This window comes from Gallus gallus, chromosome 2 (genome assembly GCF_016699485.2).
Source record: "Gallus gallus isolate bGalGal1 chromosome 2, bGalGal1.mat.broiler.GRCg7b, whole genome shotgun sequence".
Taxonomy (NCBI): domain Eukaryota; kingdom Metazoa; phylum Chordata; class Aves; order Galliformes; family Phasianidae; genus Gallus; species Gallus gallus.
In genome coordinates this window covers 147,291,984-147,316,846 of record NC_052533.1, presented here as the reverse complement: position 1 = coordinate 147,316,846, position 24,863 = coordinate 147,291,984, and the positions used below count along the sequence as shown (strand labels likewise).

General features: G+C 45.1%; 1 protein-coding gene and 1 long non-coding RNA gene across 2 annotated transcripts; both read left to right on the top strand.

Moving 5' to 3' along the window:
- Positions 1-46: 46 nt before the first annotated feature.
- Positions 47-15,629, top strand: LOC107052824. Its single transcript, XR_005857754.2, has 3 exons — positions 47-3,849; positions 5,453-6,443; positions 13,401-15,629. It is a non-coding gene; the product is annotated as an uncharacterized LOC107052824 (long non-coding RNA).
- Positions 15,630-20,529: 4,900 nt separating this feature from the next.
- LY6EL (lymphocyte antigen 6E-like) lies at positions 20,530-24,498 on the top strand. Its single transcript, XM_418412.8, has 3 exons — positions 20,530-20,610; positions 23,390-23,509; positions 24,007-24,498. Exons 1-3 carry the CDS (start codon positions 20,559-20,561, stop codon positions 24,213-24,215), a joined length of 381 nt encoding a protein of 126 aa, XP_418412.6. The 5' UTR covers positions 20,530-20,558; the 3' UTR covers positions 24,216-24,498.
- The last annotated feature ends 365 nt before the right edge of the window (positions 24,499-24,863 follow it).

Genomic DNA, 24,863 nt, shown 5'->3' with positions numbered 1-24,863 from the left:
CTGTGTGTTCCAACTCTACTCTCAGTGAGGCTGTTTCCGTTCTGGTGGACTGGGGTCTGAAATGTTCTCCATTGCTGGGGCTTTAGGAGACCCAAGTATCGTTGGATTACAGCTCAAGCCCAATTTGCATGAGCAGAGAAACAAAGGGTAATTAAATGAACCATAACTTATACAGACTTGGGTGATCTCTACACAGTAGGCAGGATTTGCCCTTGTGACAAAGGTTCATGGGTTGTTTTTGTTTGTCTCTTGATCCAGTGGAAGGTGATCAACAAATCTGCAAACTTGCAGTCTGTTAACTGCTCTTCATGAATTCTGCAGCCACGGCCACTGCAATTGCAATTATAGAATCGTAGAATCATTAAGGTTGGAAAAGACCACCACGATCATCAAGTCCAAAAGCTAACCCATCACCACCATACCCCACACTAAACCATGACCCTAAGTGCCACATCTGTCCTTCTCTTTAAAACCTCCAGGGATGCTGACTCTCCACCACCTCACTGGGCAGCCTGTTCTAATGGATTACCACTCTTTCAGAGAATAAATTTCTCCTAATACCCAACCTGAACCTCCCCTGGGTCAACTTAAGGCAATTAACTCTCATCCTAGATACAATGAGGCATTCAGGATGAGATGTCCCTTTCTGGTGCTGGGAATTGCAGTTCTTCTCAGTGTCAGTAGGTCCATTCTCTGAATTGAACTGTGATGCCCTAGAAAATTGAGTTCCTGTTGAATAACCCATGCAAGTATCTTAGCCCATTCTGGTCACCCAGGTCCTCCAGTTGTTCTACTCATCTGTCTTCTGAACAGCTGGTGATCAAACATGGACAGGCCAGTCTGAACCTGACTTGATCCTTCCTTTAATCTAGTTTCTCATGCAACAGGGCTCTGTGGCCACCGTGAAATAAAAGAGAATAAATAAATAACACCTGTCTTGGAAATGTCTGTTGATAGCTGACTCACAGCAGGGCTGGGGTTTTGCAAGCAGCATGGTCTGGTTGTTCCTGCAATTAGAGAGAGCTAAACAAATGGAAATGAGTAGGAGGAGGAGATGATCCTGATCAGCACAACCCCGGAGCAAAGTGTGTCTCCTACTGCTTCAGCCAGGCAAAAATTTCTGAAGGTGCATAGAAAGGCATCTAGAAAATCATTAATTTACATATTCAGTGGTATTTTACCATCTACACTCCAGTCCTGACAGGAGTTGGGACGCCATAGGGAAGGCATATTAGCAAATGAAAGCTCCTGGGTCTGTTCCTGGCCCTGAGGTTAGCTGGTATTCCTCCAAAATAAAGTGGCTGAGTGCAAAATACCAATTGGAAAGTACGTCTAATTTGTGATAAGTTCTGCACCCTGTCCAGGAATTGTCAGAGATGGTCTTAACCATTCAGGCAAAAACTGTGCTAATAATTAAACAACATGGACAACTGTCCCCATGCTGTAGGACAGCCCTTGAAACTATGACTGAACTCTTCATGTATTATTGGGATAGACATAGCTGCTGCTGTGACAGCTCTTTTTCAGATTCTAGCCTCAGGGAAGCTGGAAGGTTGGTGACCTCCTCTGTAGCACAACTGGATCCCCCTGCAAGCAAGTTAGGTAATATGGTACTGGGAAGCCCCTGGGGCACCATTTTCCTTCCTTGAGCCAAAGGGCAGGTTCTCCAAAGGATTTCAACACCTCCGTGTAACCTGGCCCCCAGGCTGCCCATGCTGTGTTGCTGAATCTGAATATCTCTGTGCCATGCTGGGACTCCCATGGTGAGCACCCAGATACCTTCAGAGCACTCAGGAAAAGTGTGAGCATGTGGGAGATGGGGTCAGAGTCAATGCATCAAAGTCCTTCAGCAATGTGAAACATGAAGACTTCAAGCCCATGTTGATTTTCACCGAGCCCTGTAGATTCAAAAATGCACCTTGTTAATCATATTGAAAAATAGCACAATTATTTTTCACTTCTTCCTCAGAAATAGGAGTCAAGTCAGGTTAAAGCAAACTGCTTCCTTGCCTATGCAGAGCTTTGTACTTTGGCTGCAGGACACTCAGCTTTGGCTTCCCATGCTGATTTCCAGATCATTACAAAGAGTCATCCCTGCAGGAGGACACCATGTTGTGAATCACACTGGGCAATCCTTGTTTTCTGAAGTGGGTCTAGCTCTTTGGTTGCTGCCTCGTGACATCGAGGAGGACTGACACACCTCCTCCAGCATCCACAATGGCAGGCAGTCCCTATGCTTGGCAGTACTTCATCTGTTGGGCAAGCGATGTGGCTTACCCTCTCCACGCCCAGAAGCTGTATGTCCATTGTTGAGGAATGATGAATGCTCATGGGGTTATCAGGGCTGACTTCACCATCCTGTTAATCCTGCTTCATGTCAGCAGTACGGATAGCCCCACTGGTTTGAAGCCAATGTCAGAAACCTCAAAAATACCTGAAAATTACTACCCCCTACACCAGTACTCCCCCTCACCATTTTTTTTTTTTTTTTTTGCCATCAAAAAGGATGATACCATGGGTTTTGGTGTCCCTCTGAACTTCCTCTGGCCATGCCTTCACAGTGATGAGCAATGAGTAGTTGTATCAGGTGCCTTAAATGTGCAAGATGCCCATGACCTCTGCTTCAGGGCTGATCTGTCCAGGACCTAAAGTTCACACCCTTCCCTTTCTCCATCTTCTACATGTTCTCTGAGTCTCTGCCTATTCTTCTTCTGCAGCTCCATGTCCTAAACCCCAGGTTGTGTACAGGTCAGTTCTCTTTCTTCAACCCCATTTTCTTTTCTCAGCCAAGTCTTGCAGGGTGGAGGACTTGAGCAGACCAAGCAGCTTTTATCTGGCGGAGGATCTGTTCCTGCTTTGTCCTCCCTGCTCTTTGGTGGCTGGATCTATGATGATTCATGGAGAAGTCTGCAGATTTCCTGCACCAATTTTCCTGGTAGCTCTTTTCTTAGAAGCCGAAGTGTGACAGGCAGTCAGAGACTCCAGAAGGTCTTGAATTATCAGCTCCAGCTCCACCTAAATAGATCAACAGACAGAGAAGTCATACAGGCTGGGAACTTTACATTTGAATGCTATCTAGAAGGACCTTGCATTGTGTAGAAGGAGCACAAATGTGTTTTTACACTTTTCTCAGGTGTAGCAAAGCTGGAAACCAATTTACAATGTGCCAGCTCCTGTTTTTGAACACCAAAGCCATTGTTCTCTTGCTGCAGCTGCTCTCAAAAGTAGGATGTGAAGCATTTAGGACTGTATAGGTAACCAGCAGCTTTTATAGGCTACAGGAAATCATAAAACGTTTCCTGTTTATATTGTCAACCATGAATACAAAGCTAGATCTATCCTGACTGTAGACATAAGGGAGTTCTCCAGGTCTAACCCTGGAAAGGCACTTGGCAGTCATCCACACAGTGAAGCCATTAATTTATGCTACTCATTGCCATTTTGCTTTGAGTAGATGCCTTTGCTGAACTATCTGGCCATAGATGTGTTGTAGTAGTGCTACACTGATAGTACTGCTAGCCTGACCATAGAGACATTAAAGCATTAAAGGCAATAAATGGGATGAATTGCCTTAGTGGTGCTTTCACTCATCTTCAGACCCATCAGACCAGCCTGAAGGCAATGCTGAGGTGAGAAAACAACCAACGTGCATTCCTATCCTGTCAAATAATACATGATCCCTGCCCATCTTTTCAAATTGTTGTCTTCATCATCACTCAGTCCAAACGCAGGAGAGATATATATCCTGTCCCCAGATGAAGGTGCTTTTCCTGGGCTGTGAAGACAACTGAGAGAAGATGAAAGCTTCCCTCCTTGCCCTTCTGGCTTTGGTCCTATGTGCATATCAAGGTAAGAGCATGGTTTCTACTAGACAAAGAATTGTTGAATGTTGGAAAGTCAGAGAGGACTCGTGGGAAGGGATGTCTTAGTACTTGTAATGCCTTAGTGCTTGCAATGGAGCTGTTGAAGGACATGGAACTCCTCTTTGATTTCTCAACCTGAATGTATGAAGGCTTGCTTATTTTCAGGATATGTTTCTCTATAAACTCACATACTACTGGATTTTTAATGAAAGCAAGACCAAAAAAAAAAATAGGAACCAGTTGCCACTTTTCTGTCTTTGATAAAAGACTTTCCAGTGGGTTTGTTTGTTCAGATGTTGTAAGACTGTGGTTATTTCTATATCTTGATGAAGTGCTCCAGCCTACAATCACACAATGCATCCATACCTTCATGCTCCTATCTCCTCCTGCAGCTGTGCAGGACACCATTTCTAGTGGGATAGGGCCAGATCTACATCTTCCTTTGGTGCAGCTTCTTGCTGAATGATCCTACTGCCTGCCCTTCTCAGAGACCCTACCCAAGTGATTTCAGAGTCTTTGGAGTCAAGCTGGGGAATTAGGGAGAAGTTTGGTAGTGAGCTATATGGGATAAGTGTCTTTCTGCTGGGATATTGGGTGGAGAGCAATATTTGCATCTTATTTGCATTATGGATTGTATTGTTTATTTTACTGAGGTTGAAATCTGAGCCCTCTGAAAGTATATGGTCCTATATCCTCTATCGACAAAATACCTAAGCAACCAGGGAGAGTAAACGTCATCCTTGATTTGTAGAGAGAAATAAGGTTTTCCAGCTCTTGGAAACTTGCCACATTTTCTGCTGTAGAAAAATAATTTATTGGAATAGTTATTTCTGTCTCATTGTGGCCTAAGAATACCTTTCTGCTATTTACCTTGGTTCACTTTCTAGAATAGTGATTTTTGCAAATTACTGAGCGTTAACAAGGCCCAGGGGACAGAGAGATTGTCTTCAGCACCAAAACCATGAGCACCTTAACTCAAGTTAGATAACTTAGGCAGTAAAAAACAAAGTTTTGGGCTGCACATGTCTTATGGCTGAATTCACACAGCTAAGAGTTAAACGTAATACTCTTCATTGGTGTTTTGAGGGCATTGAAGTTCCACCCATAGACCCTTGGTGTGGGGACTGACAACTTCAGGCCATGGAGGTCCCAGTTAATGGGACCAACAACTGCCAGTGCTTATGGACCAGTTTGGCTGTAGTCTTATTTATAGTGTCCCCAGCAGCTAAAAAAGGTGAATCCAAGCCTTGGGATGTCCCTGTAGACTCCTACAGCAGATCATGACCTTCCCGGCTCCTTGCATCATATCAAACCCAGAGTCTTTAGCTCACTGTGCTGTATTTTGAGTTCAGGGCAGGAACTTCTATGCACAGATGCCTGCACCTGGATGTATGTGTTGAGTTTAAATGTGCAAGTGTTCAGAGAGCAGAGTGAGTTGAGTCTGAGTCTTGCAAATCCATAGTTTTCAGCAAACTTGCATGTTGTGCATCTGAGGGGCAATGGAAAGAAAGTGGTAATTTTTGCTACTGGGAGTAATAGCATTTTGTCATCATCTTTCATATTCCACCTTCTCATGTCTCATCCTGCAGCAAAAGCCCTATATTGCTACACCTGTGAGTGGGAACAAAGCAACTGGAGCTGTCTGAAGGCTAAGAAGTGTGCAGACAAGGATAAGTACTGTGTGACGAATGTTGCCTCTGTAGGAATAGGTATGTGCTGTCAGTGCACAGGGGCTCAGGAATGGAAAGTGGGGTTTTGGCTCGATTTGTATGGTTGCCCTTTGTGAATGGATGAGTTGAGGAATCATGGGGAAGGACATATGGAAGGAGGAGATTTTGATAGCCCAATCTGGCAGTGCTTAAGTTAGCAGAGTTTGGAAAATTCCTCCCCAGCACAGCTTGAGATCTTCCTTCTTGTTTTATGCTTGCGTGGCAAAGGATACTGAAATAGGTCTAGTGAGTTGCAGAAGGGAATAAAACCTGGCAATGTGCTTTCAATCCAGGCAAGAACATTCCTTCATGGAGCTTCATGGAGCTGGACTCAGTATTCCTTGTGGATCCCTTCCACCTCAGGATATTATATGATTCTATGTATGCCACCATTGTACACCTAATAAAGACTCAACATGAGGATCTATGCTGGGAAGTGCTGGATGCACATTAGATATATTAAATGGTCCTGGCAATCACTGAGTGGGTGAGATTGTGAAGGGTCTTATTGACCGTGCTGGTCCTCAGGACAGGAGGGCATATTAGTTCCTCTTCTAGAAGACTGAAAGGTTCTTGGGAAGACCATCACTAATACTGGTCTCCCCTTTCTCCTTTGATCAAGGTTCTTTGTCTTTCTGGAAGAGGATCACCAAGAAGTGCTCCAGGACCTGTCCATACCACAACTTCAGCCTGGGTCTGGCTACCTACACCTCATTCTGCTGCCAGACCTTCTTGTGCAACCTGCATGCCTGCCCAGGACCCAGGCTTGCTCGACCATAAGATGTTGGGATTCCTGAATCAGTGTCCTTCACTTGCTCAGAGAAAGGGGCTCTTGAAGGCCTGAAGAACGTGGTCAGATTTCCCCAGAAGGGTATGTCAGGGGGAAGTCTTTCAGTGAGAGTATGATGTAGTACTGGAACAGGTTGCCCAGAGAGGTTGTGGTGCCCTGTCTCTGGATGTGATTGAGACCATGTTGGATGGGGACCTGGGCAACCTGGTCTAGCAGTTGACAACCTTGCCTGTGGCAGTGGGGTACGAACTTGATGGTCCTTGAGGTCCCTTCCAACCCAAGCCATTCTATGACTCTATGATTCTATGATTATGTGATTCTATGACTCTATGATTCTATGATTCTACGATTCTATGGTATGGGCACCATACACGCATGCTAAGTAGATAAAATATTATGGTTGCCATCTCCTGCCCCGTGTTGCCTCTCCATCTGGATCTTCTTACTTGCTTCTCATGCCTGAGTTCCATCACCCCAGCAACTTGATGGAGAAGTGGCCATGCTATGTCCTCTGCAGCTTGGAGGAGGGAGATGCTGCTTCTGCATGGCATGTGACTCTCTAGAGGGGTTTCTCCTGCAGTCTTACCTTGTCTTGGGTGCAGCTGGGAGCCACATAGCAAAGAGCAGCTTTCCAGACTTGGGATAGAGGGGGGACCAGAAATAAGTACCTCTTGGTGCCAATTCAAGGTAAACTGTACAAACTCACATCATGTCTGCTGGGGAAGGGAAACAGTATAAAATCCTGAGCTTGTAATGGATCCCAACAACAGATTTTCTCCCTTGCCCCCTCTGTACAGCCTTTTGCTCCTGGTCCTGAGCTAGCACAAGTGACATCCCTGTGCTACCATGCCATTAGCAGTTGACATTCTTGTTGCTGTTGGCTCTGTCCATGATGCCACACTTTTATAAAAAACAAAATGCTTATCTGCAGTCTTTGTCCCCACCTCCATTTCTAGGGGCTCTCATTGGCCATCCCCTTCATGTTGCTTTGCTCACTTGCAGCTGCTGTTTGAGCCAAGTGAACCAATTCCCCCGGATCTACCTCTTGGCAATGCATCGTCCTACAGTGAGTCATTCATTTACCCATCCCTCAGACATCTCTCAGAGCAACTGCAGGGTAATGAAAAGTATTTGCAGCCTTTGGGTCAATCTGGGGAGGAACATTTGGAGAGGTTTATGAGAGAAGAATACAGATTTTTGAGTATTTCACGTAGATGTTTCCAGAAGCTGCAGAGAATGTAGGGTAAAAGGAAGCTGAGAAAATGAATGATGACAATGAGAGCTCAGGGATTCTCCATTGCCAGAGGTGTTGCTGAGTGCCTTTCCCTCCTTCCAAAAAGCACTTTTTGGAGGAGAATGGAAATGCACAAACTTGGATAAGTTGGGAGGGTGGAGGAGCTCTTCTCAGGTCTGGGGCCGTGATTTGGATGCTGAACCTTTACACCAGCTCCCATGAGCAAAACAGAGCACATCTGCAGCCCAGGGCTCGCTTCACAATCAACTCTCTGAGCTTTCAAATCTGCAAAACACTGCACAGCCAAAGGATGACGCTGTGTGGTGCTTCCAACCCAACGCTGGTAAACAAGGGGACAAAAGAGGCTTTGAGCTCTGCCGAGTGCATCTCCCTGGGGCCAGTGCCATGGCTTCTCCGGATGAATGCCTCCTTCTGAAGTGCTGCATAATGGCAGCCTTCAGAGATGCATGCTCTCTTTTACTAATCGACTTCTGCTTTTCCTTTACCCCTACACTAAGCTGCAAGGGCAGCTCTCTGGGCTGAAGAAGCTGTGCTGACCAATGCACCTCTCTTTACCTCTTCCTTTGACCATGATCTTTTTCATGCCCTAATTAGGAATTTACTTCTTTTTTTTCGCCTTGAAGCAATCATAGCACCCTCCTGTCTCTAAGCCTGAGTGCTCAAAAGCTCTAATTTACTCCAGACACAAAATTTTCATGTAAAAAACCCGACTTCATGTGTGTTGTTTTTTTTTTTCAGTGCACCAGAATTATTCAGCTCTCTGAAAGGAATCCCAGTTGGACAGACTCTAATAATTAATATTTCATTGCGCTGGATTTACACGTCCTGCGGCAGCAGAGACAGTCCCCCGCAGCCTGCAGGAAAAGACAGGATTGTTTTCTTTCCTTTTTTTTTTTTTTTTTTTTTTTGGCCATTTTAAAGCAAAACTGTCTTATTTTGCTTGGTTTGCTTGCTCTATCCTTGCTGCAGAAAAGCCTTCTTGAGCCTTCTTGTACCCCACGGTAAATATAAGGGGACATAAATGTAAAGAGCAAAAGGCACTGCAGCTCTGTGGCATCAAAATGTGACCTCCTCCCATGGCTCAAAACCATTCTGGAGGAGCAAAACCTCCTCTGAGATGTGTGGGGAGAAAAAAAGACATAGGTGCAATGTCTAACCACTGATTCTGCCCAGCAATTAGAGTTGATGGGGACCACAGATAGATGGCAATCATTAGCACAAGGATGAGGCTGTCCAGAAAATTACCCTGTGGATCCCAAGAACTTGAATCAGACTTTTGAAATGGGCACTGCACCAGTCCCTAGCACATGGCATGGAGGAGAGGAAGAGCATTTTGAGGTTGTCTCCCAAAGTGATGGGAGGCAGTGGAGAAAAGTGCATGGAAGAAGTGCCTGAGCGTGGCAGGAGGCAAACACTGCGTCCTTTCAGTGGCTGGAGCTGGTGTGTGCATGCAGCACAGAGGTGACGAAACATGCAATTACAGATGACATAATAAGTGTTTGATTGCAGATAATAAATAGCAGTTTAAATACCTAAGTGATGAGTCGAATGGAAGGAAGGGGAAGCTGTGATGTAACTGCTTTGGTGCCAGGTGGTTGTATGATGAGGTCTTCTGTGTCTGGTTGTAACCCTTCTCCTCCACCATCACAGCTACAAACTTGCAGCCTCCAACAGCCAAACCCATGCAATAAATTTAGCCCAAGCTGTGAGTGTGTGAGCAAAGCTGAAAGAGTGCTGGAAGCCAACTGGAGCCATCAAGCCTTGCAAAAATTAGGGCAAACAGAAAATACAAGCATTCAAGCCTTTCTGTGGCCACCACCCACACAAGCCAACAAGATAAGTGTTAAGGCAAGCAGGAAAACCCCAAACCACCGTTCTGAAGAGTGGCTCCACCAAACTGTTGCCCAACTCTCTGTAGGGCTTGGTGTGTAGGGTCAGATCCTTGTTTCCTTAGTGGGGTAGCGAGCATCACTATGATGCTGGTGAGACCCTGCAGGCAACCCTGCCCGTGGAAGGGGGCTGGAGCTGGATGAACATAGATCCATAGAATCATCTGAGTTAGAAGGTCGTATTGAGTTTAAAGGTCATCCAGTCCAATTCCCCTGTAATGAACAGAGACATCTACAGCTCAGCTGGGTTACTCAGGGACTTGACCTGCCTGACCTTGAATGTCACCCACCACATCTCTGGGCAACCTGTTCCAGTGCTTCACTACCCTTACAGCAAAAAAGGCCTGTCCTTATATCCAGTCTAAATCTCCCCTCTTTTAGTTTGAAACCATTTCTCCTTGTCCTATCACAGCAGACCCCACTAAAGTGTCTGTCCCCTTCTTTCTTACAGACCCCCTTTTAGATCCTGAAAGGCTGCTCTGATCTCCCTGGAGCTTTCTCTTCTCCAGGCTGAACAGCCCCAGCTCTCTCAGCTTGTCCTCACAGGGGAGGTGTTCCATCCCTACATCTCCGTGGACTCATGTCACCTCCCTGCAGGGGCCTGGGGTGGGATCTCAACTTTCAGGGAAATTCCAGCACTTTGGGGAGTTTTTCAAAACAGAAATTAGAATGAGAGCATTTCCCAGGCACCGTCTGGCGTCAAGTCACATTTTTATTTGTTGTACAGAATGAAACCAGCTGTTTTAATTTTTATTTTCATGTTGTTTCTTCACTTTTGACTTCACAGAACATAGAGTCATAGAATCATTAAGAAAACGCCTCCAAGATCACCTAGTCCCACTGCCAACCAATCACCAAAATGCCCACTAACCCATGTTCCTCAGTGCCACATCTACACGTTTCCTGAACACGTACAGGAACAGTGAATCCACCACCTCTCAACCAGTAAGAAGTGAAATAACCTTTGGGAAGCCACACCATGGCCTTCATTGGTGTATCTCAACTCTGGATGCGTCGACTTGAGTTAGTAGAGAACTGGCCACTTAGGGGTGATTCCCCAAATTAGTTGCTTTGAATCACTGACAAAATAAAAATAATGGCAGCAAAAATATGGGGAGAAATGAAACTCCCTGTACTTATTGAAAGGAAGCTTGACAGAAGTCAACACATTCCCACAAAACGTCAATCAGTTTTGCATTAGTGAATATTCAGAGTGATAGGTGTCAAAAAAAAAAAAAAGAGAAAGAAAGAAAAAAAAAGAAAGAAAGAAAGAAAAGAAAAACAGAAGAAAATCACTTTCCTGGGAAATACTGGATGGATTCCAACGCTGAGAGCTGATCTAAGCCCACGAGAGGGAGCTAATGCTTCTGTACAGTGCCGGAGTGGCTATGGAATGCCAGAGCAATTTTCAAGGGAACAGAAACCAGCAGCTATGCAAGGGATGCAAGGGCTCTGCTGGAAACCACCCAGACTGTGTGAGCAGCCCTGGCGAGCCTCCAGCGTCTGCTTGCTCCCACGCTGTCGGCAGCAGGGGATGTGCCTCTATTTGCTGGCATAGGGTTTTCTTGTTTGTCTCATACCAACTCCTGGGGAGCTTGTTCTTGCTCTAGCATAGACTCATAGAATCATGGAACCATAGAACCATAGAATAGTTTGGGTTGTAAGGAACTTTAAAGGTCACCAAGCGCCAAACCCCTGCACCATAGGCAGGGTTGCCATTCACTAGACCAGGCTGTCCATAGTCCCATCCAACAAAATATCCAAAGCCCAAAGCTGGTACCGAGCTCTGCAAGGTTTCAACTCACAGCATATGGCTATGGGCTACTTGGAAATGGGGTCCAAACCCCTCTTCCTTCCTATGGTGCTCTTGGGAGTCCTGAGAATTGCTGGACTTTATGTAGGGAACCTTCTTTTCTTGGCACCTGAAAAGTCCCCTGGAGTGAAGAGAGGATCAGACTGGAAGGATCTGTGATGTTACAGAATCATACAATCATTACCGTTGGAAAAGACCATTGCAATCATCTAGTCCAACTGTCAACCCATCACCACCATGCCCAGTAAACCATGTCCCTCAGTGCCACAGCTACACATTTCTTGAACACCTCCAGGGACAGTGATTCCATTACCTCTCTGTGCAGCCTGTTCCAATCCCTCATCACTCTTTCTGAAAATAAATTTCTCGTAATATCCAATCTGAATTATGGATGACTCTGTCTCCTCTTTCAGATTTTCCTGCACATTCCCTCTTTGCAGTGACTCCTTTAACATCTTCTCCCCTCTCTAGTACTCAATTCCACTAGCTCTCTCCATTCCTCCTAATCCATGGGGTTTATCCCCCTCCTTAACCCTTAAACCCTGCCCACCTGGTGTCATGCAGAGCTCAGATCCTGCAGTGCTGTGCTGCTATCACCGATGTAACACTCATCCCATGCAACACAGAAATCTGTCATGGCAAAACCAGAGTTGCTCCCACGTTGCTCCCTCCTACAGAAATGCTGTTCTTTGACTCACTGTAGAGCTGAGGAGCTCTTGTTAGGAGCTCTATTAGGACCTCTCTCCCCAGCTTTCTCATCACCATTTTACAATTGGAGGTGAGGTCAAGGGAGTGGACGTTGCTCAATGTATTGGTTGCTTGGCCAAAGCATGATTTGGTGTCAGCAAAGACACAAGTCTTGCGGTCAGAAGCATGAGCTCAAACCCATCTGAAGGGATTCATGAGCCATTAGTCTCATGTTCAACCATGAGGATCTAGGTGATGCACAGAGTGGAGACTGCAGGGCCAGGACTTGTCCCCCAGTGATCCCAATAGCAGGATAAGATATAGAGACCCGTGTCCTCAGAAAACCTCTAAAAGCAGTGGGTGGGAGCACTGGCGTGGGTGAGGAGGGCAGGGTAAATGCTACAGCAGAGAGGAGAGCAAGGTGGAGGCTTGGAAATGTCCTCCACCCTAGAAAACCTGGGAGACCAGCTTATCTACTCCTTGCCCAGCTCCCAGCTGATGTCAGCAGTGGTGACAAGGGAGAGCAGTGCTTTGTCCCCCCTCCACAGCTTAAAAACCTCTCCAGGCTGCTCTGTTTCTCCTTTCCCCATGCTCAGAGTTTTTCACCCAGTCCTGCCTGAGATCTTCTCCTGCTTCCAGGGAAACCAGCACAAATGGTGATCAGCATATCCCAAGCATTGCAGAAAAATGGCCCACTGGGTCAGGGCTATCTCCTGCACACGGTCTTGACATTGGTGAAAAATTCACCTCTGGAATTGTGCTGATGGGCAATTGGGCAAACCCAAGCCCTTGTCCTTGACTTATTTACTGGTGTAGATGTAGGTTTGAATCTCCTTTTTGTTATCAGAGCATTTTAGAGGGCACAGCCATGTTGTGCAACCCAACTCCTGCACATGCAGTAATTGCTTGCTTAGTATGGTGTGTTGCATCCTCCCCTTCCTGGCCATGCTCCTCTGGGGAATGAGATGGAATGTCCCATCCCTGGAGGCATTCAAGGCCAGGCTGCATGTGGCTCTGGGCAGCCTGGTCTAGTGGTTGGCAACCCTGAACATAGCAAGGGGGTTGAAACTAGATGATGATTATGGTCCTTTTCAACCCAAACCCAAGCCATTCAATGATTCTGATTCTATGATTCTATGAAAGGATGGCATCAGTGTGGGACCTTGTCCCTCCAGTAGGAGTCCATGGCAGTGGGACACTAAAGATGTTGTGGCTGTGGAAGTGGTATCAGAAGGTAATGCCAGGTGTGGTGGATGGGTCAGTAGGGAGATGCCCTGTGAAAGTTGTGCCTGGGGAATGAGGAGTGAGGTTTTGTCTTCAAAACAGGTCTCCGGGGTTGAGCCAATCCCAGAGACATTTTTACTAGCTTTTCCTTCGTCCCAAATCTCTTTTAGACTGAACAAAGAATGGTCAGGCATTGGAACAGACTGTCCACGGAGGTGGAGGAGACACTGTCCCTAGAGGCTTTCAAGAACTATGGAGATGTGGCACTGAGGAACATGGTTTAGCAGGTATTAAGGGAATGGGTTGGGGTTGGACTTGATGATCATAGTGGTCTTTTTCAACCTTAATGATTCTATGATTTTAAAGTGGGGTTTTTCTCTGTGTGGGGGAGGCAGGAGAGAGCAGCTGTGAACAAAAGCAGTGCCTGATGCCAAGCATTGTGTTTACAGCTCAGAAATGGGAGCATGCTTCCCTGACCTGTGCAACCAGAGAAAGGAAAATTTCCTAGAGCTGCTTTTCCCATCAGAGATCCTACTTCCCTCCCCCTAACCTGCTCGTGCTTTGGGCTGCAAAGGAAAGCAACAATTGCAGCTGCAGCAGCAAAATCCACCTCTCTACCATGCCAGTGATTTTGGGCATGCTTCTCAAATTGGGAATGAGTCAAAACCCAGTACCCAGTGTATGCAGTCAAACTGGGGCACGTTGTTCCAACTATGCCCTTTTCTTGGCAAACACAATGGTGTCTACAAACCCAGGGTGGTTTTTCCATGCTGCTATTGCTCCCTGGCATGGTGTGGGTGGTTTTTGGTTCCCATGCCCTTCCCAGGGCTGTCATCCATGAGGTTTTCAAAGCCTTTGTTTGTGCTAGTGACTGGCAAGCTGGGTTTTAGAGGGGCTGCTCCACCAATAGATGGCATGGACTGTGGCAAGAGAGCTGCTCTCCCCATAACCTGGAGCAGCAGGAATGGGGGTGAAGAAACAAAGCCTGAGAAGTCTGCAGTATGGTGCAAAGGCAGACCAGTTCCTTTCCCTCCCTCTGCTTGACCACCAGTGAAAATATACACCATAAAACCATATTTTTTCCATGATAATAATAAAATAAAATAAAAACAATCACACACAGCTCTGTCTCTTTGGCTGATCCTCCTGGGAAAATACACTCTTGTATGCAGTTAGGCATACAATTGTGTTCCCAGATACCCTGCTGTTTGTTTCTCTACCCTTCTGAAGACACACCTTTCAGGTTGGGATGGTTTCAGCCAGGATGTTTCCTCCAATCACTGCTCCTTCACCTGCTATCGGCTCACCTCTTGCAGAGATAGCCCTGTTGTCCTTGCTCTCCCTGTCTGCCTTTGAGGATGCGGTTGTGGAGGTTTCAGCATGGCTATTATCCAAGGTGTGATGAGTTTCTAGATGTAACAAGCACCTTTTTCTCACCATGCAACTGGGGTTTTGACGCCTTGCTGGGTGAGCAGGAGTGGGTCAGGAGAGAAACTGGAGCACCCTGATCTTCCCACGCCTGTGCTGAATTTTGCCACTCTCAACTGAGCCTCACTTTCCACTCTCAGTTGGGTCTCACCTGCAAGAAATCAGAACCAGAATTCCTAAAACAAATGAACTGAAGAAAGGTCGTCTATGGAGCTCATTACAGCTTTCCCCCAGATGGAGGAAGGATGTTTCCTCATTTCACTCTCAGCTCTCATCTAACCATGGAAATTTTAGCTGTCAGGTTGCACGTTGCACAGCAGAGGATATTTCCAGCCCTGAAAGAACCATCACTCAAATCATTGGATGAGTCAAGAAAATTAAAAAAAAAAAAAAAGAAGAAGAAGAACAATTTTGCAAAGCATGACTGTTTCCTTGCCTTCTGGGGAAGAAGGGGACGTGTGGCATGCCGGGTGCCTTTATAATGGGTAGGTAAGGGAAATTATATTTCTGACAGAAGGTAAATGGACAAGTACACCACGACTTTCTGGTGTCCCTGTGGAGGGTCTCACAAGGCCAGCTGCTACCACAGCTGTGTCACAGATGAGTTTCTCTCACTTATCCCTGGCCTGGAAGCTCCAAATAACTGTTCCCTGCACCACCACGTGACTCTAAGATCTTGAATTTTAGGAGGGCTGAACCTCCAAAAAATCCCACTTTCAGAGAAATGCAATGACAGAATTACCAGCTGAGCTGTGTTACAAGTGTAGCTTCAATAAACCTGTATAAGATAATGTCTCTCCAAACACAGTTGTGGCCAGTGGTGTCCTCCTTGGAGAGAACTGGCCTTAACTCCTTAGAGGGTATCTCAAGGGATACCCATACCCAGAGGGTGGTGACGCACTGGAACAGGTTGCCCAAGGAGGTTGTGGATGCCCCATCCCTGGAGGCATTCAAGGCCAGGCTGGATGTGGCTCTGGGCAGCCTGGTCTGGTGGTTGACAACCTTGCACATTGCAGGGGGATTGAAACTAGATCATCATTGTGGTCCTCTTCAACCCAGGCCATTCTATGATTCTATGATACGATTCTATGAATTTTCTCTTTCACCTCTTCTTCATCCCAACCATCCTTCTCCACTGTCTCTTTTCCTTCAGACCCTACAGATCTCCAGTATCCCGCCTCCTGGCAATAGAGGTCTCACCACCAACATAAACCTTGGCTCTGAATCCATGAAGGATGATTCACATCCACAGCCTCTTTCCTTTACAAACAGGGTGGTGACTTCCAAATTGCTTGCAAGGAACAGTCCCATGTGAAGGCTGCTGATTGGGGTGTGCCCAAACTGTGTTGATAGTCTGATGGTATGGATAAGGCTGTGCTTGTGCCATGTTTGCTACTCTGGATCTGATCCTTGATCCAGGACATCGATGGGGATGTGAATCAGGGTACTTGATCCCATCATTGAACTAGGTGATCTTAATGGCCTTTTCCAACCTTTATGATTCTATGCTTCTATGAGTTGTCTGTGTCCCAAGCTGACGGGTCTGAATTATCTCTCAGGACCTTGGAGGTTAAAGGCATGTGAGAGAATGGTTTTGGTAGCTTCTTGGCTGGTAGCCATGGCCCCAGTAGGCTCATGTTCATAGAATAATAGAATCATAGACTGACTTGGGTTGGAAGGGACTTGAAAAATAATCTAGTTCCAATCTCCCTGTTGTAAACAGGGTTACCATCCACTAGATCAGGCTGCCCAGTTCCCCATTCAACATAGTCTACAGTGCTTCCAAGGATAGGGCATCCACAACTTTGGGCAACCTGTTCTTGAGCCTCACTACCCCTGTTACTCAGCTCTTGTGACCAATGACAAAACTTCTGGTGACAGTCAGCTGTCGTGCTGAGATAAAAGTCTACCAAATTCATATTGTTTTCAGCCAGACAAGATGAATTTGGGTTAGTCCTGTGCTTCCTAGCTGGAGGCTTGGTAGCCTCCACTATCTGCCATAAGGAGCATTGTCCTCTTTGGAACCTACTTGTTCTGTTTGGAACTAGGATGAGAGGTAAAGGCCTTAAAGTTCACCAGGAGAGGTTCATGTTGGATGTCAGGAAAAAATTCTTTCCCAGAAGAGTGGTAATGCACTGGAACAGGCTGTCCAGAGAAGTGGTGGAGTCCTCTTCTCTGGAGGCATTCCAGAACCATGGAGATGTGGCAGTTGACCACATGGTTTAATGCTCACGATGGTGAAGGGTCAACAGTTGGACCTGACAATCTAAGTGGTCTTTTCAAACATTAATAATTCTTTGATTCTACCAGTCAGATGCCTCTACACTTAACTCCGTTGCCAATGCAATGAAATATGGAGCCTTCTCTGACCCATCAAGGAAGGAGGAGAGGACACAACCTGACCAGCCTGATGCTATCTGGGGCCAAGCTGGACTGCTTGCCCTGCATGCTCCAACTGCATGATTCAGGGATATCATGAGCACAGCTCATAGCTTGTTCCTTTTCTTCTTGTCCCACAGTCTCTTCTCTCCCACATTGTGCAGTTTGCAACCGTGAGCTGAAATGAAGAACTTCTGTGATTGGAGCCATCCTCCAGAAAGAAAAAAGGAGAAATCAGGGGGAACTGACAGTAAAACTCTCTCAGACCCTGACATTTGTTCCACATATCCACTCCATCATGCACTGAGAACACTCTTTGTCTGTTTGCAGTTACACAAAAGGGGACAAGCTTTGCACAATGTGCTCCCAAGGTCTGGCACAAACACATGTGCTGACCACTGCCAAACAAAAAGTGGGTTAAAGTTTCTTCTTCCTTAAAACTCCCAGGCTCTGTTAATTTTTTACACCCTCAGGTTGGTGCCCACCTAGCCCACTTTTCTGGTCTCTCCCACCCCCCACCCCCACCCCCTTTGTCTTCTTTCTACTTTTTCTTTTCTTCTTTCTTCCTTTCTTCCTTTCTTCCTTTCTTCCTTTCTTCCTTTCTTCCTTTCTTTCTTTCTTTCTTTCTTTCTTTCTTTCTTTCTTTCTTTCTTTCTTTCTTTCTTTCTTTCTTTCTTTCTTTCTTTCTTTCTTTCTTTCTTTCTTTCTTTCTTTCTTTCCCTCTTTCTTTCTTTCCCTCTTTCTTTCTTTCCCTCTTTCTTTCTTTCTTTCCCTCTTTCTTTCTTTCTTTCTTTCTTTCTTTCTTTCTTTCTTTCTTTCTTTCTTTCTTTCTTTCTTTCTTTCTTTCTTTCTTTCTTTCTTTCCCTCTTTCTTTCTTTCTTTCTTTCCCTCTTTCTTTCTTTCCCTCTTTCTTTCTTTCCCTCTTTCTTTCTCTCTTTCTTTCTCTCTTTCTTTCTCTCTTTCTTTTCCTTTCTTCTACTGCTTTTTCCTCTCCTTGCTTTTAAAAACTGAGCTTCAAGACGTACTTGGCCCCTGTTGGTGGTACTGGTGGGAGCCCAGAGCCCTGGCAGTGGCCCTGGGCGTGACTGCAATAGCAACACCCTGCAATAAGAAAGCATGGTTTGAGACATGGCCAGAACTTGGTCTGGGTCTGAAAGCTTTTGCAGTTTTCTCCTTCAGGACACAGGGATAGGGGCCAGGTGATGTTCTAGTTGCCTTTCGCACCCAGGCTCTACAGGACACCCTGTAGTCTGATTGCAGCTGAGATTTGTGGAGCTATAGAAGATGCTCCTCAGACCCTGAAGGGATGTGCTTAATACCTAAGCAGCAGCTGCACAAAACATGTGCACTGTGCACAGTGATAAGTAATGCCACCATGGGGGACACAGTGAAGGACCAATCCTTCCCTCCCATCCCATTTTCTTACATTCCCTCTGACTGTCTTTAATTATTCCCCCACTCAAGCTTTGTCTGTTCACTGTGATTTATTTTGCTTTGTAACAATATTTCTCAACTCTCTCTCTTTCCAGTTCTGGTTGAAATATTAATCTTGTTTATTATTATTAGCCTTCCCTCTCTCTAATCTATTTAAATGCTTTCCTACATTTCTACTTCCTACAGCCCATTTCTCACTTGTAGATTTTCTGTTCTGCTGCACTGTGCTTTAACAGTGTCATTTGTTTACTGCTCATTTATTTGTTTTAATTTCAAAGCCTTTCTCCTTTCTTGCTGTGGTCTGTGTTCATGCATTGCTCCTTTCTTCCTCCTGAGGCCAAGCATTTCTCTGCTTGGTTATCTCCAGGAGGGGCTGGATTAAGAGCAATAACTCAGTTTATTTTCTTTCTTTCGATTTCTTTTCTGGATTTTCAGTGCAGACAGAGAGGAAAGATTTTACCTTCTGTTTCACTGCTGGCCAGCTGGAGGCTGGACATTCTAAGTAAAACAAACATGTGGACTAACACTTATCCTTCCTCCCCCCCCACAGTCCAGCAGATCATATTTCCTTCCTGATAGCATTCATGCATGTATTTGTACTATGTCTGTTGCAGAGAGTATGGCTTTTTAGCAGATTATTTCTTACGTATCACTGCTGCATTAGCTGTCACGTGGGACTCACACAACCTTGCTAAAAGAAGAGATGATTAAAGATTCATGCTCAAGGTCAGGGCAAATCTAGAAAGAAGAATGGAGGACTCTGAAAACAGGTTGCTTCCATCCTGCTACAGGCAAAGCAGAGAGAGAAACCACTGGGGTTTGAAGGAATGAGGAATTGTGCAAAAGAAGGACTGGAAACAGAAGACAAGTCGTAGAGCTTGAGCAAGAAGCCATCTGCATAGGATCTTGAATATACAGACTGTGAACCAACATGATAGGGAGCAACGTGGGGAAAAGCAAGAACAATTGGATGCTCTTTATTCTGTTTCCACACGCTCTGTGACCTTAAAATCTTAGAATCATAGAATCATTAAGGTTGGAAAAGACCTCTAAGGTCATCTAGTCCACTGTCTACTGTCCACCTACCAATATTTCCCAATAAACCATGTTTCTAAACCCCAGAAGCAACTCTGTCTTGCTTCTGAACTCGTCTTGGTCTTTTCTCTCTCTGAAGATGAAGGTTCCTGGTCTGATGAGATCTCTTCTTGACCACCACGTGTTTCATTTCTTTCTTATTTTCATTTCCAATCATTCCCAATTTAACTCCCCCAGCTATTTCCATTCTCTTTTGCCTCTGCTGCATCCTGAGCTATGTGGCAAGAGGTGGTTGTGAGAGCAGGAGTAGGGAGCCTGGATGGACTGAGGAGGTCACCAAGGACTGGAAAAACCTGACAGAATCCACAGATAACAACAAGCATTGTTGCTTGGAAACCCCAAATGTTTCCAGAGGACAGAGAAGCAGAGCAAAGAAAAGCACTGGACCCCATCCCTGGCGGGGGCCTTGAGAACATTAGTGACAGTCTCCAGGCACAAATAGTTGTGTTGTGGGAATGCTACAGTACACTGTTTTTCTGCTTAGAGTACTTTTCTCAGTACAAGTGAGTTAATTCTGAAGGACTACGAGCAAGCCAGTGAAAATCCCATTATTTACCTATACTCCCACTTTCATTATGACAGATATGAAGCTGTCCTATTGTGGATGGAGGATGCCAGATGATGTCTGTCATGAAAGCAATGAGCTACACCAGACTGGCATGGCTACCTCAGCCTTGCTCTAAGTTTTGTGGCTCAACCCTACAGAGTAAGAAGAGACTCCCATGTCTGAATCATAAATTGTTCCTCCAATTATCCCTGCCAATGTTGGAATAACAGATTGGATCTGAGTGAGTGGTAGAAGAAATTGCTGCGCGTGATGGGTTATTTCCTATGCACAAACACACCCAGTGCTGATTCCATATTATGGGCTGTCACTCCCCAAAACTTCAAATTGATGCAATCAGATGAAGTCAAAGCAAACACAGTCCCAGTATAAAACCTTTCGATGGTACATCATCCCACACTGTGCGGGCTCTGAGGGTACAACAATCATGAAGGCTTTGCTTGTTGCCCTGCTGGTGGCAGTCCTGTGTGCCGAGCAAGGTAAGGTGGTACAGAGGCTGGGGCAGCCAGGTGGAGAGGATGGAAATACCAGAAGAGAAGTTAGAGATAATACAAGAACAAGAGGATTTGACTGCTTTTGCTGCAATTGCTGAAGTCTTGGTTGTTCACTTTTTCTTTGGTATTCCTTACTTCAAACAATATTTAGTGAGGTTGAGTCTTAGCCTCTGCTTGAGCTCTACCAAGGTGCTCATACCCCACAGAAGATGAGCTCACGACTTGTGTTTCTCTCACTCTTGAGAATTGTGCTCTGAGCATCTGAAGATGCATACATGAACTGAAAAATGCTAAGAGTTGAGGACCATCAAACCTGCCAGAGTATTTGGACAGTGCTCTCAGACATAGGGTTTGATTTTTGGGTGGTCCTATGCAGAGCCAGAAGTTGGACTTGATGATCCTTGTGGGTCCCTTCCAACTCGAAATATTCTACGATTCTATCAATTAAGCTGGGCTCATAGTTTTGCCTTCAGTTTTCTTTTTGTTCCTGAATGAAACTGCTGGAGTTGCTGATAAAGATAACAGGGCTAATGTTGAGGTTTCATCTTCTGCCAGCATTTCACTTTATTTCCCACAATGGCACTGCAATTAAGAAACTAGGTTGCTGGCAGATATTTGAAAACCCAAGAGCTCTTTGCTCACAGCTTTGATGAGCTTTCTTAAATGCATCAGAGTGAGTGCGTTTGTAATGGGATCCACAATATGTTGTGCTTGGCCTCTTTCAGAAGGAGATACAGATATGACTTGATAACTGCCTTGAGATAATCAAATAAAAAAAAATAATAATAATTTAAACAAAACAAAAACAAAAACAAAAACAGTTGCTCTCTCTGCATGTTTATAATCCCAAGAAGCACTGCAAGCCTTTTTGCACTGTTAAGGCTATTTCTGGCTGCATCTGCAAAACTAGAGCTAATGGAGGGTGGAGGCCAAACATAGGCAATGCTTCACAACAACTACACTGTTTTAAGTGGTTTCCTGTCTTGCATTAGTGAAAGAGAGCACGAGTGCAATTCAGTTGCTTTTTCACGTGTACTGGAATCTCAGCTCTGAAGGAAGTGTTTTCAAATACCTATGTGTGATTTATCAGAGGAACAGATCAAGGAGGACTACATGGACTGAAAAATGTGTGACATATTGGTCAGACAGCGAGTCTGGAATTGCTCTGGCATGGTATGCAAAGGATATCAATCCACAGCTTGAGTCAGGGGACCTCCAGAAAGAAAGGTGGGAGGCTTAATCCAAGTGATAGAGAAGCACTGAGTGTTGATGAGTCAATTAAAAGGAAGTTGAAAGAGCATCTGGGTTAGTTTCAGAACAAGGTGATCAGTTGTTTGTTGAGGTTCAAAGCTCCAGGTCTGTATGCAAGGCATGTGAGCTCTCTGCAGCAGAGAAAGGTAGCTTTTTCTTCTCTGACCTGGGGGAGTTTGGGCGTAAAATAGCTTTTTATTCTCTTTTATAGCTACTTCTGGAGTTGTCTAACCAAATGTTATGGGCAGGTTCAAATTTAGGGATGTGTTTGAATCAACCAAGCAGCTTCAGAGAATAGTGGAAGGAGATTAAAAAAAAACAGGTTGAAAATCAATTGAAAGGAGATGCTCTGTGCAGAAATAAGAACTTGAGAAAGCCAAAAAGAGCTGAAGTAAGGAAATCTTGGTCTAAATGAAAACCCTCTCTGGGTTGCCATTTTATTACCTTTGATCACGAACCCTCAATCGTTGGGGTTTTGCAGTGCAGATTCTTGAGGTCACCGTTCCTGGAGGTGTTCAGGAAAAGGGTAGATGTAGCACTGAGTGACATGGTTGAGTGGGAATGGTGGGGATCGGTCAATGGTTGGACTTGATGATCTTAGTGGCCTTTTCCAACTTTTCTTTTCTAACCATTGGTGGCAATGGAGCAGGCTGTCTTTGATATCTGCTCGACTGCCTCCTTCACCTCTGACCAGAAATGTAAGGAAACTGCCATGTGACTCTGAACAGGACAGAAACCATTTTTCCATTCCCAGCAATTGTGAACCAACCTCCAGGGAACACAATGGCACGTGCCTGTGTTTCTTGCTTGGCCAGCTGTCAAGCTTGGAAATTGGACAGTTTTGTTCAGAAATAGATATCCTTCTACTTCCTGTCTTTGTAATAGCCCTGGCTGAGACCTGCTTATAATGTTACCAAGGATGTGCTGTTCAAGGTAATGGTGGAAATAATCGCTTCATTGTTCAGAGCAACCTCTCCCAGGGAACTCCCTTTAATGTGACTCTGCTCAGTAATTTAGCTCACAGAGGTATCATAGGCTTTAATTAATTCATGTCTGTACAGTGTTTTGCAGATGCACTCCGAAAATACTAAAAAAAACCTCAGCTCTCACCTGAGAACAGCACCAGTTTATCCTCTCCTTGCCCAAACTGCACTATGCTAAACTATACCAGGTTCTGCTTCCGCAGGTTGGCTGCCAACCAGGCCAGCATAAAACCCAGGAGAGATGGAGCTTGGTCTGGAGGAAAAGTCACAGGAGAGCACTGCTCAGCCTGAAAAATGTGTTTTCAGATTTAATCACTAAAAATCTGAAGTAAGGAGAGAAAACTTGTTTTCTTCTGTTTGCTTGCCTTTTCAGCTTCATTAATCAAAACCAACCTCTTATTTCACTTGCCGTGAAGACGCATTTGTAACATGTACTTTTTATTTTCCAAGAAGGGACGTGGCTTTTGACACTTTCTTCCCAAGAGGGCATTGCTAAAGACACTGATGTGTGTCATGTATGCTCTTTCCAGCTTCCTCCTTGTTTTGCTACACATGCGAAAATGAGCACTCCAACTGGAACTGTCTTAAAACCTACAAGTGTGAAGACCATGAGAAATACTGTACAACCACATACAGTGCTGCTGGGTTTGGTGAGTAGTAGTAACGCATCAATAATTATGTTTTTTGTCTCCAAGGACAGTGATGAGCAATAATTTCTTCAGGGCAGTCGTTGCTCTTGTTGGAAAGAGCTGATCACAAGGGCTTGAGGCTCACATCATATAATGTGAAACACAGATATTTCCACGAGCAGACCTCATTGCTTGATCTGAAAGCAATATGCTTTGTGAAGAGGACAGAAAGGGGTTAGTCATAAGGAATGTAGTTTTAGAAATTAAATATGCGTTGGCAGTGATTTTTTGCTGTCCTGCATGAGGCATGGCATGGATTTCTATCAAGGACTTTCTAGTGTTGTGCACTTGAGCCAGGTTGCATGAACTCTCACCCAGTACTCATCAAATCTGCTAATCTGTTATTCCTGCATTACAAGCTAAATGCAGAGCATTATACTCCTCCCATTTTTCTCTGGTCAGGACTTGTAGGGGAATCTTACTTCATAACACTCCTTTCTTGTCTGTTTTTCATCCAGGCAAAGACATGGGATATCGCATAACCAAGAAATGTTCTGCAGACTGTCCTGAGACCAACACAGACTTTGGTGTGGTGGCCATTTCCACCAAGTGCTGCAAGACCTCCCTGTGCAATTTCAGTGGTGCCAACAGTGTGAAATTGAGCTATGCCGTGATGTTCCTGGGAACGGTAGCCAGTTTGATCTGTGTCATTAGGGCAGGATTGTGATGAGGGTTGGGGGTGTGAGAAGACGTGACAACCCAAGGGCCTACATATGGTCTTGCCAAACAGATGAAACAACATCTTTTGTCAAGTGTCTCCATCAAGGTCTATGCTATTCTGCTTTTTTTCCAACACTTTTTTTTCAGATCTGACCCACAAAATGGCATGGCAGTATAGCTCCTATTTTTTTTTTTTCCCTTATTGTTTTGTACTAATTTTCCCCGAGAAAGCTATTTTGATTGCACATATGTGACAATTGTCAGACAAAATAAAGGTCTATGTTATTCTAGAGCGTGTTTGATATATCCACACTAAGCTCAGCCTCAGAAAACAGCTCTGCCGGAAAGGGCTGCAGCTTGAATCTCTACATCACATCAAATTCCTTTTATTTTTTAGTGTCTGGGAGTACTCTCTTGGCTGCCTTTCTCCATTGACTCAATTGCTTCCAGCAGCTCAAGAAAGACACTCCATAAAGACACATGTTCTGACTGATCACTCAGAGCTGATGAATGAAGGTGTCAATGTGGAAAGGTCAAAGCCATTTGTGTTGCTCCCACTGCAAGCTGGCACTTGTAGCGGCAGAGAGAACTGTTTTGTGACTACAAGCACATGGGAGGGGGGGCTTGGCAGGTTGCACTCTTGGCAGCGCTAACA